The following is a 15,897-nucleotide window of genomic DNA, read 5'->3' on the forward strand; positions in this document are numbered from 1 at the left end:
GTTGCTATTTCATGAAACATGATTTTCCTCGTACATTTTTGAGATATGACTGCCTAGTCCTATATGTATTATATGGTCAGTCTTTATGTACTCCATGCGTGTTTTCGATCGTTGTCGGCCTATGATACCTACGGAGTACTAGTGTGGTTGTACTCATACTACACTTCTACACTTTGTGCGCGTACACCAATCCCTGTTCCAGTTCGAATTCGCGGTTGATCTCGAGGCACAGTATCCGAGACCTTCAGAGTGAGCTACATGGCTGATCCGTGAGCTCTGAACATCTCCTCTTTATTTGCTTTCTGTTTGATTTCCACAGACATTTTTAATTTTTTCCTATTGGGCTTGTATCAGATTTATTTAGTGCTCTTGTATGACTTAGACCAGGTTTTGGGGTTGTAAAGACTAAGTTATTTTTAAGCACTTATATATATATATATATATATATATATATATATATATATATATATATATAAGACTATTGGATAATGTTTTAAGTTTATTTAATTTTCCGCTTTGCTCATCAAATGCTATGACTACTTGGGGTGGTCCGCCTACCAGTGGCAGAGTGTAGGTCCTATCATGACCCGTGATTTGAATTGTGCCAAATTGGGCATTATAGACCACAAAGCCATATTTTCACACATAATAAGTGTAGTTTCAATTCATATTGTCCTTTTCTCTCATTTTTAAGCCTCATTTGTTTGCACTTAATGGACGTCGGAATCTTAATCATTCAGATTCAGCCCATTAAGTGCATTTGTTTTTAAGGTCTGAATTTTAATTATTCAGATTCAGCCCATTAAGTGCATTTATTTTGTTTCCTTATAAAGCCTCTGAATAGATCTGAATAAATCAAATCCATAAGAGAGTCTTATCCATTCAGTCTCATTAAATAATAGGCTACTCGCTATTCACAAAAGCCTTCCGCCTCTGCCTTGTCTTCTGCTTCACGCCTCCCTCTTTGCTTTCTCAACCAAAAACAATTTTCTTCCTGCTTGAACTAGTTTTCTTAATCCTTTCAAGTATTTTGTCTAGCAGTATTTTTTATATTCACAATTTCCCAATACAAACCTGCAGCTTTAATGTGACATCTTCTATCCATTTTCTCTGTGGCAAATATGGAATAATAGAAACGATATTTTCAAAGGCACTACCAACAGAGTTTTCAGTAGCCCACACTATTACTAACCCGCTTCAATGAGACATCTTCAATCCATTTGCTCTTTGACATATATATAATTAAAGTTGTGGGTTAGTATTGGGAAATTTGATTGCATCAGGAAAAGCAAATATGACTATTCCTGTACAATAAAAATAGAAGTTGTTGTTGTTGTTTTTTTTTTTTTGGATCATTAATCCATTGCCAGTGTAATTAATCCTTCATGTTGTGATAGAAACATACCCAATTTATGAATAATAAAAGTCACTGTGTTGTTTTTGCTACCCCGTTTATAAAAAAAAAAAAAAAAAAAAAAAAACTTTACTTTTGGGATTAAGGTCTTTTATCAAATATTATTTTCTATCAAAAATATTAATTTATTTTGCTGAAATGAGTTTTTTATAATATTTTATTGATATAGTATAATTCCACATATACATTCAGATATTAAAAACAAACAGTCTTAATCATTCAGTGTTCAGATCTAGAAATCACATCTTAGTTTTCACATGTGCATTCAGATCCAGACATCTAGATCATAATGCACATTTTAATATTCAGATGTGTATTCAGATTCAGACGTCTTAATCTTATTTGAAACAAATGAGGCCTTAGTCTTTCTATGTCATAGAAAATTCTGTAGACAAACTTCAAAAAAAAAAAAAACAAAACAAAACCATTATTTCATGTTATTTTTTCTATGCTACTACCATTTAACGTCTATTTAATAATTGTTTGGATATCGTAATAGATAATACAGAGGTTTAATTTGAATTCAAAGTTTATATGTCATATCTTTTCGTTGTCATAGGATAGATATGATCTCTTTGTATTTCTATCCTCTAGTCTTGCATGGCAACTACAACTCTAATTATACTCTAAAGTATCTATAACTTGTATATATTGAGGATTTACTAACAGAATGAATACACGATATTGAGTATTCCAGAACTGCATCCATGCAGAAAGCTGTAGAATTTCTTGAAATATATCAGCAACTTTATGCTGAGTCTCCAACTGATAAGAAATCTATGAATTCTGCGCTGGCGGCTTTGCTCCGATGAAGGTCATCAACAGCTTCCTGTTCAACTTCTTCATCATCTCTTATTCTACCATGGTCTATCACCTCACTTCTGTTAGAGTCAGTATTCACTTGTAGAAAGTCGTAGAACTCCGTTGGTTGGTTTTCATCTGTACATAAAACTAAGGAAAAAAAAATAGATGTAAAGGAATTTCATTACCAGCAAAGAGAAAAAGAATCGCTAGAAGATACAAATTCTTATTTAGTATTAACATAACTGTAGATAGAACATGTCTTTCTGTTTCCAGTGTTTTCTGGAAAATGGATATCCCTTGAGAGGTAAAAACAAAATTTTTGAAAAAGAAGTCGTTTCATCAGAATATTTATATTTAAGCAGTAAAGTCGGACGTGGGGAGAATTATTCAATTTTAATGCTCTCTTATTAATATTATAGTGTTCTTCAGTTCAAGAAAATGAAAATCACATGAGAATTAATATGGTTTATAAAACGAAAAATAGAGTGGTGGTCATTAATTAATCCGATGTCCTCCAAGGAACAAATGAAAAGTAGAGTAAACTTTAAGCAAATCCCAGCTGACTTTACTAGAACAGTAAGAAAATAAATGTTTAGATGTTGGATTATCACTATTACCTTGATCCATCTTCGCATGATGAAAACGATCATAGTGATCGTGAAGTAATTTCTGGTAAAAGGAATTGTTGTATATCAAATTAGGGTAAGCAAATCTTTCTGAAAGTCGCTGAGGATTGAAACTCCTTGTTATCTCGTTATTTATTTGCAGATAATTATCTTGCTGCCTAGACGACGATGATTGTTGTTCATCGCTCATTGGTTTTTGATGAGCAGCAGTAGCAGCGGCAGCTCTCTTTGCAAAAATCTTGGACCGTTCTCTGCATTTTCGCGCCATGATAACGTGCCAATGATTTTTGACAGCATTATCAGTGCGACCAGGGAAAAGACGAGCTATTATTGCCCATCGGTTTCCATGAATCCGATGAGCGGAAAGAAGCCTTTCTTCTTCCTCTTCAGTGAAAGGGTTTCGATTGATTCTTGGATCCAATTGATTGAACCATCTCAACCTACAGCTCTTTCCTACAGATGTACACAGCAACAATGATGACTTAGTTTGAGGTTATATATACATGATCTTCGTATTTCCTTACTATATAAGCAAGTTGCTTCATGAGCAATGAAAATGGAACATTATCCCGTATCCTTTCGCATATTCATATATTTGTATAACCAAATTCACGATGTCAATATCACATATTAATGCAGCCCAAAAAACTTACTGAAACTCGTTGTGTTTATAGCAATTTAATAAATACATAGTATGTGTCTTTAGATATGTTTTATCACCATATAGTCAATTAATACACGTTAGTCTCACCGTGGTATATCACTGAATCATGGTAAACTAATATGGTTCAGTTTAAACACCGAGTGCAAGTAAATTTTGACTGAATCATGTACCGAAAAGGACCGAATAAAATTGTTGCGATAAAAACCTAAGTACATCCTAAACAATGAAAAGAAAAGTAAACAAAATATCAAAGAAGAGAAGAATAATATTAAAAATTTCAATTTGAACTTCATTTCTATCCCTGTGATAGAGAATGCTAATAAATAAAAGGAAAATAAAGAGGACAATAAGGAAATATAATCATCTTCTTGACGATCTAACAACCACTGTCCCTAAAAAAAAAGAACAAAATCAAAACTGTCCTCATCAAACCCTACTTGCTGGTGAACATACACTCATCAAGAACCAAATCTGATAAACTAGTTCGAACTAAGAATCGACAAAACGAGGTTCTTTTTTTGACCTTTACTCCTTTCACAGGGGAAAAAGCAGCAAATTACAAAATTGTTTCAATTTTGAGCTGGATAATTAAAAGACTACAACAAATAAAAAGGGCAATTATATATGATTTTTCTTAGATTTATATTATACATCCTATCATCATCATATCCTTGGTGGTCGTGTACAATAGACACTATAAAGCTATTAGTAGTAAATATAAAAGATAGAAAAACAATTTGAAGAAGAAATATTTTCACTTTCTTTTACCTGATCTTCCTTGAAGCTTTTCTGCTATAGCATTCCAATTATGAGGTCCATATTTCTCAACTAACTCCCTAAGCCTCTGGTCTTCGTGAGGCCTCCAATGGCCCCTACTGCACATCTGCTTGTTTGGGCTATGAATTATCAAGCTATATCCAAATATAATAAAAGAGGGTTTCTATAAATAACAAACCTAAATAAAACCCTCAACTCATCTTCATTATCTGTGAAGTAATTAAGCTACAAAAGATCAAAGCACCTACGGTGAAGATCCAAGAAGAATATTGGATTGTTGAGATGATTTAAAGCAAAAAGGGAATTAATTGTTTTAGGGTAAGTGAAAAGAAAAGAAGATTACAGAGCTAATATTTTATATATTGATTATTGAGAACTTATAAGGTAAAGAAAGAAAGAGGAGAAACCAGATCTTATAAACAGAATTATGTGGACTAAAGAATAAGGAAGAAATAAGAGTAAAGAAGATCAGAAAGTGTTTTCCGTTTGTACAGACTTTAGCTTTGTACCGGTGATTGATGCCAACATCTAGGCTAACAAACATCACTCAATATATATATATATGTTGAAAAATCAATGGATTCTACACCTAATCTTATACTCCGCATGCATGTATCCATGTATCCATGTATTTTTTATTTATTTATTTATTTATATTGTTTTGCTACACATGTATCAGCATTTTTTAATAATATTTATTTTTTGAGAGGGGTGGGGGGTTTGGTTTGGGGGTGGGGGGGATGGAGGGAGTTGTTACATGGTTGGGTGAATTTTGTTCTGCTTTCAACATCTTTCGCAGTTTTTCTAATCTGCAAACCTACCTAAGTTGCACATAAATTCCTTTTCTCTAACTATACATTAATAATAAATAGTTAAAATAAAAAGGATATGGTAAGATTGATTAAATTTCAAATCGCTAAAACAATTAATTTACATAAATTGAAATTCATAAGCTGGTAAACAGTCAGCATAATAAAAGTAAATGACATCTAATAGTGACAATTGGCCTTGAGGTCTTACCGTCCATTAACCATTTTCTTAAAACGCATAGAATCTTGCTTCCTCCATACCCCACTTTTACCTGATTTAGTAAATGTTAGTAATAGCTAACAATAGAATATATTTAAAAATTAAAAAAAAACATATGTTAAGACATTCAAAAAGATAGGTATTGTATGTGAGTATGGTGATAGATTTAGGTCAACTTCGGCTTTCTAAACCTAAGCACCTAACTAACAAATTGTCTTAACAATCTTGTAACTGCACGTGGAAACTCAGGGCAACATGTATAATTGGAACAATTGTTGTATCCGTCTAACCATCTTGTTTTATTTGTAAGTTTGATCATGCAGTTTAACTATCTTAGGAAAAGCCAGTTTGCCACAAATCTAGTCAGGTACCATGAAGCTTTTTCTACTTCCCTTTGTGTCTTCCTCTTAACTAATATTTCATGGTTGAAAGACTAGTCTGACCAACTAATTGGAACAATTCAGATAACTTGATTTGATGTTTTATTCCTCCCTCTTCCTTGCACGCACCTCCTTTCCTGTACTGATCCCTTCATTTTGCATAAGAATATAAATTGTTCATAAATTCAAAACCACAAGAGAAGTACGGATAGAAAAAGTAATACTCCGTCCCGAAAAGATTGTCCTAAAAAGATTGATACATTTCCATATTTAGAAACAATTTAACTTTATAAGATAATTTACGGTCACACAAATATCTAAGGCTTGTTTTGGACCACACATTTCAAAAGTCTTCCTCTATTTCTGAAACTCCGTGTCAAATCAAACTAAGACAATCTTTTTGGGAAGGAGAGAATATTTATGATAAAGAGGAAAAAAAAACGTTTGTGAAGGTACTAGTTTGGGGTTAACATACTAATTTTTAAGAAATTTATTAACATTGTTGGGCTAAATCAACCTAAAGATACTCTTAAAATTACAATGATACTGTTGGCTATGGGTCAAATGTGCTCAATTTTTTTTTCAAAACGATACCACACTAGTGTTAAGCGAATTCTACACCCTTAAATGTAACGTCTTATGGCGGTTCCTCTCGGCGAAAGCTGAAATGGGCAGGAACACTAAGACTGGGGGGAGGAGGCACAAGAACCAAGACGTAGAGAGTAACCGGAATATGGTGAAGAGGACAGTGCCTCTAACTGCAGAGGCGAAGAAAACCAAAAGTGTGAACGAGGTACAAGGGATTGTTCCGTTTAATTTGACGAAGAATAGGGTAGGGGTTACACCGACAACAAGTCCGATTGGAAGCGCGAGTAATGCAACTGCAATTTCACCACCATCGTGGGCGGAACAAGTAGAAGACGAATCAAAGGAAAATTTAGGTAAAGGATTAGTGGGACCTTCCCTAGTTACCAATCCTGCCCCCTTTGTTTCGACTATGTCTGTGAATACATGGAGTCAGGTGGTTAATTCAACCCCAGTTGTTGATGGGTTTGACCTAAGTACAAGTGAGGAAAATATCCCTAACGTTAAAATAACTATGGAGGATGAAATTGATTTTTGGAGCACTGCTGTAATCTGCTACATTTTGGGGTCAAACCCGCCCCAAATTGTAATGGAAGGATACTTTAATCGTATATGGAAGGACAAAGGAATTGATAAGGTAGCTCAGGTGAACAAGGGGGTATTCCTAGTGAGGTTCCACAATGCTGAGGATACCATCAAACCAGTGGAGGAAGGGGGTAGTAATGTTTGATAGGAAACCAATTGTAGTTAAACCATGGAGGCCAGATATAGACGTTACAAAAGAAACAGTGGACAAAATACCAATCTGGATTAGGCTGCCAGGGTTGGACATCAAGTATTGGGGAAAGCAAGCCTTGACAAAAATAGCTGGAACGGTAGGAACTCCACTAAAAGCAGACAAAGCTACCACTTACAAAAATAGAATGACATTTGCTAGAATTCTAGTGGAAATGCAAATCAATCAAGCTTATCCGACAGAGGTAATGTTTGAGAATGAAGTAGGCAAGATTGTTGAGCAAGCACTTGAATACGAATGGAGACCTGTTATGTGTAGTAGATGTAAAAATTTTGGGCATGAAATGAGTGAATGTCGAAGGCAAAAAAGAGATGAAGCATGGCAAGAAAGATTAAGGAAAACACAGCAAGAAAATAAACCATGGCCTGCAAATACATAAGAGGGCCAAACCCAAGAGGGGCAAACTCAAAACAAGCAGGTACCTGTTGGGACTGAAAAGAATAGTCCAGGGAAACAGCAGCAGAAAGCACAAGAGGTGAATAGAGCTAGAGGGCAGTTAAACCCCTCAAAATCCAATTCATTTGCAGTACTGGGACAACAGAGGGAACAAGTGGTTACAGGTAGCAAGGAACCTAGTGAGACAGGAAATATTGACAAGCAAGGTATAGGCCCTGGGCATGAGAGGGGTGGGGATCCCTACCCCCCTAATGGAAGGAATTGGATTCTGGAATGTCAGGGGATTGAACAAGACTACAAAGCAAAGAGAAATGCAGTTGTTTATGCATAACTCTAAGCTAGGCCTGTTTGGTCTCCTGGAAACAAAGATTAAGAGATCAAATGCCTACAAAGCAACTCTTAATCTTTGTTCAGGGTGTTCCTTCACAACAAACCTTGCAGCTCATCCTGGGGGCAGGATTTGGATGGTATGGAAACCACATATTTTTGTAGTTAATATAAGTGTAGTAACAGCACAAGTAGTGCATTGTGAAATCCAACACAAAGGGACAGGTAGGAGATTTTGGCTAACCTTGGTATATGGATTCAATGATCAAGGTCTCAGGAGGGATCTTTAGAAGGAAATAGAGGATATACAGAGAAGTATACAAGGAGCATAGGTTATCATGGGTCATTTCAACTGTGTTCTAAATGTGGGAGATAGGATTGGAAGCCCAGTAAGGTTGGCTGAGATAAAGGAATATAGGCAGTGTATAGGGGTGTGTGAAATGCAGGACCTAAAGTCCTCTGGTTCATTCTATACATGGACTAATAGGCAGAGTGGCATTGATAGAGTATACAACAAAATAGATAGAGTTCTAGTCAACAATGAATGGCATATGGATCTCCCAGCCTCAGAGGTGAATTTCATGAATGGGGGATTATATGATCATTGCCCAGCTATAATTAACTGGGCTGATGGGGTGCAACCTAGAAGCTGACCCTTTAAATACTATAATATGTGGAGCTTAGCAGCAGAATTTAAGGATAGGGTGAAAGCTAGTTGGATGCCAAGTATAAAGGGGAGGAAAATGTTCCAGGTAATTGGCAAACTGAACAGACTAAAGAAAGTACTATACAAGCTAAATAAGGAGCAATTTAGTGATGTGGAAAAGCAAGCACAACAAGCGTGGGAATTACTGATGCAGGCTCAGACTAAAATGCAATCTGATCCTATGAACCATGGTCTCATAGAAGATGAAAGAAGACTAGCAACAGCATACCACCTGAAGAAGCAACCAAGTGAAGCTTTTCTGAGACAAAAATGCAAGACCAGGTGGCTGCAAGAGGGAGACCTAAACACAAGGTTCTTCCACAGTATAATCAGGGCCAAGAGAAATGTCAATAGAATATTCACAATCACAGATGAGCAAGGAAAACAATACACTGATATGGAGGGCATTGCTAGAGCCTTCCTTGAGTACTACAAGGGGCTGTTAGGGCAGAGCACAATAGAAAGGGAGCCAATTAGTAGGGACATTATTTCAATGGGACCAGTGGTCAACAAAGAGCAAAGGGAAATGCTGACTCAAGAATTCACTGCACAGGAGGTGAAGAAAGCATTATGGCGAGAGGGATAAATCTCCAGGGCCAGATGGGTACATTAGTAAATTTTATAAGGATGCTTGGGAGATAGTAGGAACAAAAATCACTGAGAGTATCCTTGAATTTTTCACAACAGGGAAAATGACCAAGGGCCTCAATGCAACTGTAATAACTCTTATTCCAAAAGGTACTCATGCAGCAACAGTAGGAGACTACAGGCCCATATCCTGTTGTAATACACTGTACAAAGTAACATCCAAAATGCTATGCAGTAGAATGAAAAGTGTCCTACCTACTATAATATCTGAAAACCAGAGTGCTTTTGTGAAAGAAAGGTCCATTGTCCAAAACATCTTAATATGTCAAGATTTAGTCAGACTCTACAACAGGAAAGCTGCAATAAAGAGTTGTTTGATAAAAATTGATCTTAGGAAAGCATATGATACTGTTGAATGGGATTTTGTAAAAGAAATTCTATATGGACTAAATGGTGGATTATATGGGATCATGGAGTGCCTCACCACTACCAGATTTTCAATTGCTATAAATGGTGGATTATGTGGGGATATAGAGGGCAAGAGAGGGTTGAGACAGGGCGATCCTGTATCCCCATTCTTTGTTTGTAGTCTGCATGGAGTACTTTACAAGAATCATGAGGTGGGTAGCAAATCAGCAGGGGTTTGCCTATCATACTAAGTGCAGGAGTCTGGCCTTAACCCATCTATGCTTTGCAGATGATCTGCTTATCTTTTAGCAAAGGAGAATTTTCTTCAATACTGCTAATGCTAAGGGGCCTAAAGAGTTTCTCTATATCTTCAGGATTGACTACAAATGCTTCCAAATCTAACATTTTTCATGCTAATATGGATAGTCGGTCTTTGGATGAAATAAGTGAGATCACAAGATATGAAAGGGGAAGGATTCCATTCAGGTAACTAAGAGTACCTATCTCATCCAAAAAGCTATCTAAGTTGGATTGTGAAGTGCTAGTGGAAAAAATGGCAAGTAGAATCAGGACCTGGGGAATAAAGCACCTATTATATGCTGGCAGAGTTCAGTTGGTCAACTCTGTATTGATGCACATTCATTCATATTGGTCCTCAATTTTCATATTGCCAAAGAGTGTACTGAAACAGATGACAACATTATGCAGAAATTTCCTATGGGCAGGACAGGAGAATACAAATAAGACCCCTCTGATAGCATGGGATCTAGTTTGTAGATCAAAGAAGGAAGGGGGGTTGGGAGTAATTGACTGCATTACCTGGAATGAAGCTACAGTAGCAAAGAGCATAGGGAACATAGCCGACAAAGCTGATACTCTATGGGTCAGATGGATAAACCATATATATATCTGAAGGGGACTGACTGGTGGCTATATCAACCACCGACTGATAGCTGCTGGTACTGGAAGAAAATTTGTGGTCTAAGACAAAAATTTACAGCAGGATATATAGCAAATGGGTGGCAATCACAAAATGGTACATATACAATCAAGAAAGGATATGAATGGAGCAGAGGAATACAAGCTACATGGAGATATTGGAGACCTGTCTGGAGCAATATGAATGTGCCAAAACATTGTTTCATCAGCTAGATAGCAATGCATAAGAGACTCCTGACTAGAGATAGGCTGAAAAGAATGGGGATCACTCAAGATGATCTATGCACCCTGTGTGGGGCACATACAGAAACAATAGATCATTTATTCTTCAAGTGTGCCTTCTCACAAGAATGCCTCAACACTATCCTGCAGTAGTTACAAATACATGTTCAGAACCAAGAGTACACAAGCCTATGGGTGAGGCTAGCAAGAAGAGCTCCGGGTAGAATCAGTAGGAAATTTCTCTGGGCAATGTTAGCAGCTGTAATGCATCATATCTGGATGGCTAGAAATGAAGCCCTATGGGAATGCAGAGTTCCCCTACCTCAAAAAGTATGCAGGAATATCCAATTAGAATGCAAGGCAAGAAGTGGAAATAGTATGAATAGGAAATTAAGGCAAAGGGACAGTCAATGGATCCAAAAAAGGATCGATAGTATAGATATATAGAACAAGCTCAATGGGCTGGTAGAAATTTTCATTTTTGTTTCTGTTTGTGATTGGTTATAAAGGGATTCGTGATGAGTTATAAATATGATAGTTTGTTCGACCAAAAAATAAAACATCTTTTTCTTACCCATTTGAAACTATGTATGCCAATGTAGGATAAGGATCGCTCTGCCCAGTTAGGACGATTCCTTCATGTTACCCATTGAGGGTTATTTATGCATCCACTCATGTCATGTTCTTGTCTAGTACCCCGACAAGCTATGAGATGGCTTAGCTGATCGGGTAGAAATCAGACGCCACATGCTCACGTGGTGATTATATGTCGGTTGTACTAAGGCTCTCCCATTTAATAATGTTTTACTCATGTTAATTATATTCATGTGAGATACTAGTCATGTTCATGTTCAGCTTACAGTTTCAGTTCTATTATTTCATGTGGCATGTTTATGCATTCAGTTGTTCTACCTACCAGTGCAATTCAAATATACTGACGTCCCTACTGCCCGGGGCCTGCATTTCACAATGCAGGTATTAATTTACGGGATGACGGATCTGCTCGTTAGGTTCACACTTATAAGTTATTGGTGAGCCCCAATTCATTCGGGGTGTCAGCTTTATTTAATGTTTATTTCAGTTTATACAGTTAAGGTATGCCGGGGGCTTTATCGGGATAAACAGTTTAGCAGTCAGACTCATTTCATTGGTTTCATAAACTAGCTAAGTTATGTGATATTAGATATTCAATTTGGTTAGCCTTATTGGCTACCTTATTATGTTTTCAGACAATTTCCGTATTCGTGATATGGATAGTATTTTCAGGATTATGATTGCTTGATTCACGCTATATTAGATTTTTATGATTTAACTTATATTAAACATCGGTACATGTCCCATGTTGATTCAGCAAGCCATCTAGTTCGCTCGGTCACATGCAGTCAGGCACCGAGTACCGTGTTACGCCCAGGCCATGTTTTAGGACGTGACAAAGCCTGGTATCAGAGCCTAGGTTCAAGTGTCTTAGGGAGTCTATGAAACGTTATCTAGTGGGGTCACTTTTATGTATGTGTGTGTGTGTGCGCACCACATATGTAAACAGTTGAACACCAAGACATCTAGGATTGTCTCACTTCTTTCATACTCTAGATCGTGCAATTAGAGCTATGATTTCAAGACTTCTTCTAACTCGTGCGTATTACGTATTTCAAAAAATGCCTGTAAAAAAGAAGTACACCAAGAGAACGTCAGCCACTAGACAAAGGTCTACTGTTGCTGCTGCCAGATAAGTGGACTCTCAGACTTAGGGAGTTCACACCCGTGCTCAAGGACTTCCGTCAGATTCAGTGCCTCTGATCGCACCCTAACCTACCGAAAGGCCTTCGGAGGTCCGTCCTATAGTTACTCTGCTGCCTAGTGCTTCCGATATAGATGTCAGGGGAGCTATCCAATTGCTAACCCGGATTATTGCTACGCAAGCTTAGCGTCAGGGAACGGCCCTAAGTGCAGGTACTAATGGGGACCGTCCAGTTCCACGACCCAGAAATTTCTGCGTATGAAGACTCCAGTGTTCATAGGGTCTATTAGGGAGAAAGATCCCAAAATTTCATATATGGGCTTAAGAATGTCTTTCGTGTTATGCATGCTACTGAGATAGAGATGGCGAAATTGGCAACTTATCAGTTACAGGATGTTGCTCACATTTAGTATGAGTCGTGGGAACAGTCCCAAGGGGATAGTGCACGTCTTCTGCGACTTGGGATAAATTTGTAAATGCTTTTATTGATCACTTCCAACTGCTAGAGGTCAGAGAGAAAAAGGCCTTTAAATTCGAGAGGCTCAGACAGAATAATATGAGTGTGAATGAGTACTACCTCAAGTTTATTTCTTTGGCCAAGTATGTTCCACATATAGTCTAAGATATGAGGGCCAGAGTTAGGCGATTTGTGTTGGGACTTATACTCGACTTGTACGGTGATGCTAATATCGCTGCTCAGAACAAGGACATGACCATTACCAAGATAGTTGCTTTTGTACAAGGTAACGAGGACAAAATGAAGAAAGAAGAGGCATTGCAGAAATAGAGAGACAGGGAATTTAATAAGAGGGTGAAGTCTGCAGGTAACTTCAATCATAGGGAATCTCAGGGAGGTGGAAGTAGGCAGTTCTTCAAAAATAAGTTAGGACCCACTCCATTTATGGATAGTGCACTAGCCCTAAAGTTGAGGCATGATCAGAAGAGACATAGTTTCAGAGCAGCAGGCCCCCAGTCTCAGGCCAGTGTGGGTCAAAAGACTTATGGTAAGCTAGTTTGCAACAAGTGTGGTAAGAGACACCCGAGAGGAGTGTCGCATGGGTATGGTCATACGCTATAGGTGTGGCCAGTGGGGCTATTTTTAGAGGGACTGTCCATCAGCAAGACAGGGTACCGGAGGTAATGTGGCTCACTCCCCAAATTCAGCAGCTCCTCATAATTCTCAAGCCCAAGCGATGAGGCGTGGTGCAGCTAAGTCAGGTAACACAGGCAGAGGTCAAAACTACTTATATGCACTAGCAGGTCATTAGGATACAGAGATATGCAGAGATGTTGTCACAGTTACATTAATGATTTTTACTTTTGACGTTTATGCCCTTATTGACCTAGGATCCACCTTATCATATATAACCCCTTTTGCTGCTAAGAAATTTGGCATAGAACTAGAAAAATTGCATGAACCCTTTGAAGTGTCCACTCCAGTTGGAGAGTTAGTTATAGCTAGACGTATTTATAAAGGTTGCCAGTTATAGTCTGTCACTGCAGTACCATAGCCAACTTAGTAGATTTGCAAATGGTAGGCTTCGATATATGCATAGGCATGGATTGGTACGGCTTCATGTTATGCCACAGTAGGTTGAAGAACCAAAATAGTAAGTTTTGAGTTTCCTAATAAACAAGTGATATAATGGAAGGGCAATTCAGTAGTACCCAGGGGTAGGTTTATTTCTTATCTCAAAGCCAGAAAAATGGTCTCCAAGGGGTAAATCTATCACTTAGTCCGAGTCAGGGATATAGATACCCAGACCCCAATTCTTCAGTCCGTACTTGTTGTCAAAGAGTTTCCAGAAGTCTATCCTGAAGATCTTCCCGGAGTTCCTCCCGACAGGGAGATTGACTTTGGAATTGATTTTCTTCCTGACACTAAGCCGATATCTATTCCTCCATATAGAATGGCTGCAGTAAAGTTGAAAGAGTTAAAAGCGTAGTTGGAAGATCTTCTTGACAAGGGATTTATTAGGCCAAGTGGCACGCCTTGGGGCGTGCCGGTCTTGTTTGTCCGAAAGAAAGATGCATCTTTGCGTATATGATTATCGTCAGTTGAAAAAAGTAACCATTAAGAACAAGTATCCTCTCCCCAAAATTGACGATTTATTTGATCAACTTCAGGGTGCCTAGTGTTATTCCAAGATTAACCTCAAATCAGGTTACCACCAGTTTAAGGTTAAGCAAGTTGATATTCCAAAGAATGCTTTCAGAACCTATTATGGTCATTTCGAATTTCTTGTCATGTCATTTGGGTTGACGAATGCACCAGAAGATTTCATGGACCTTATGAACAAGGTCTTCAAGCCTTATATGGATTTATTCGCCATTGTCCTTATTGATGACATTTTGGTGTATTCCTGTTGTGAGACTAATTATGCAGAACATATTAGAATAGTGTTGTTGACACTTCAGGAACATAAGCTTTATGTGTAATTTTCAAAGTGTAAATTTTTGTTGAAATCAATTGCATTTCTAGGCCATGTTGTTTCAGGGGAAGGCGTAAAAGTGGACTCTCAAAAAATCGACGCCGTGAAGAATTGGCCTAGGCCCACCTCAGCATCTGATATAAGAGGTTGACATCTGCTACAATTCTGACGCTACCAAAGGGAACCACAGTGTTCGTGGTGTACTTTGACACTTCAGGAGTTGGTCTCGGATGTGTCTTAATGCAACATGGTAAGTTTGTAGCTTATGCATCCCGACAGCTTAAGGCTCATGAAATGAATTATCCGACTCATGACTTGAAATTTCCAGCTGTGGTTTTTGCACTTAAGATATGGCGTCACTATTTGTATGGGGTTCACGTGGATATCTTCACTGATCATAAGAGCCTTCAGTATATTTTCAATTAGAGGGAGTTGAATCTTCGACAGAGAAAGTGGCTCTAATTGCTTAAGGATTATGATGTGATATCCTCTACCATCAAGGAAAAATGAATGTAGTAGCCGATGCTCTTAGTCGGTGATCCATGGGAAGTTCAGTTCACAACAAGGTAAGTTCACCGCTTGGAAAACCAAGGAGTTCGATTCTTGACTCTGAAGATGGAGGAGTTGTTATTCAAAACCGGGCTTATTCCTCCTTAGTAGCCGAAGTGAAGGAGAAATAGTTTAATGATCCTTTTTTATTGCAGCTAAAGGAGGGTATTCACAAGCATAAGACAATGGCCATCGAACAAGGGGCAGATGATAGTACCTCAAGGTACCATGGCAGATAATGTGTTACAAATGTAGATAGGCTTAGAGGGTGAATTATGTCAGAAGCCCACAATTCCAAGTATCTAGATTCATCGAAGATGCATCATGACCTTAAGGAGATTTATTGGTGGAACGACATGAAACAAAATTTAATAGATTTTGTAGCTAAGTGTCCAAATTGTCAGCAAGAGAAAGTCGAGCAGAGAGGCCTGGTGGCTTGGCCAAGAATATTGATATTCCCCCTTTTGGAAGGGGGAGAAAACATGGGCTTTATAATGGTCCCTCCTAAACCCGGGAA

General features: G+C 37.9%; 2 protein-coding genes across 2 annotated transcripts; one reads left to right on the plus strand and one right to left on the minus strand.

Moving 5' to 3' along the window:
* Positions 1-1,547: 1,547 nt before the first annotated feature.
* LOC132050197 (transcription factor MYB54-like) lies at positions 1,548-4,888 on the minus strand. The gene is made up of 3 exons (XM_059441326.1): positions 4,277-4,888; positions 2,836-3,297; positions 1,548-2,365 (listed from the first exon to the last, which is right to left on the minus strand). Exons 1-3 carry the CDS (start codon positions 4,389-4,391, stop codon positions 2,163-2,165), a joined length of 780 nt encoding a protein of 259 aa, XP_059297309.1. The 5' UTR covers positions 4,392-4,888; the 3' UTR covers positions 1,548-2,162.
* Positions 4,889-9,196: 4,308 nt separating this feature from the next.
* Positions 9,197-12,809, plus strand: LOC132048856 (uncharacterized). Its single transcript, XM_059439543.1, has 4 exons — positions 9,197-9,712; positions 9,790-9,986; positions 10,107-10,383; positions 12,690-12,809. Exons 1-4 carry the CDS (start codon positions 9,197-9,199, stop codon positions 12,807-12,809), a joined length of 1,110 nt encoding a protein of 369 aa, XP_059295526.1.
* The last annotated feature ends 3,088 nt before the right edge of the window (positions 12,810-15,897 follow it).

Source organism: Lycium ferocissimum, chromosome 3 (assembly GCF_029784015.1).
Source record: "Lycium ferocissimum isolate CSIRO_LF1 chromosome 3, AGI_CSIRO_Lferr_CH_V1, whole genome shotgun sequence".
Taxonomy (NCBI): Eukaryota; Viridiplantae; Streptophyta; class Magnoliopsida; order Solanales; family Solanaceae; genus Lycium; species Lycium ferocissimum.

Bases quoted from the DNA above. Each gene is read 5' to 3' on its own strand.
- LOC132050197 (XM_059441326.1), bottom strand. From the start codon at position 4,391: ATGTGCAGTAGGGGCCATTGGAGGCCTCACGAAGACCAGAGGCTTAGG. The intron at 3,298-4,276 runs GTAAAAGAAAGT...GTACATCTGTAG, and splicing joins AAAGCTTCAAGGAAGATCAG to GAAAGAGCTGTAGGTTGAGA. The intron at 2,366-2,835 runs GTAATAGTGATA...TTTTTTCCTTAG, and splicing joins TCATGCGAAGATGGATCAAG to TTTTATGTACAGATGAAAAC.
- LOC132048856 (XM_059439543.1), top strand. From the start codon at position 9,197: ATGACCAAGGGCCTCAATGCAACTGTAATAACTCTTATTCCAAAAGGT. The intron at 9,713-9,789 runs GTGGGTAGCAAA...TATGCTTTGCAG, and splicing joins TACTTTACAAGAATCATGAG to ATGATCTGCTTATCTTTTAG. The intron at 10,384-12,689 runs GTCAGATGGATA...AGGGTCTATTAG, and splicing joins ACAAAGCTGATACTCTATGG to GGAGAAAGATCCCAAAATTT.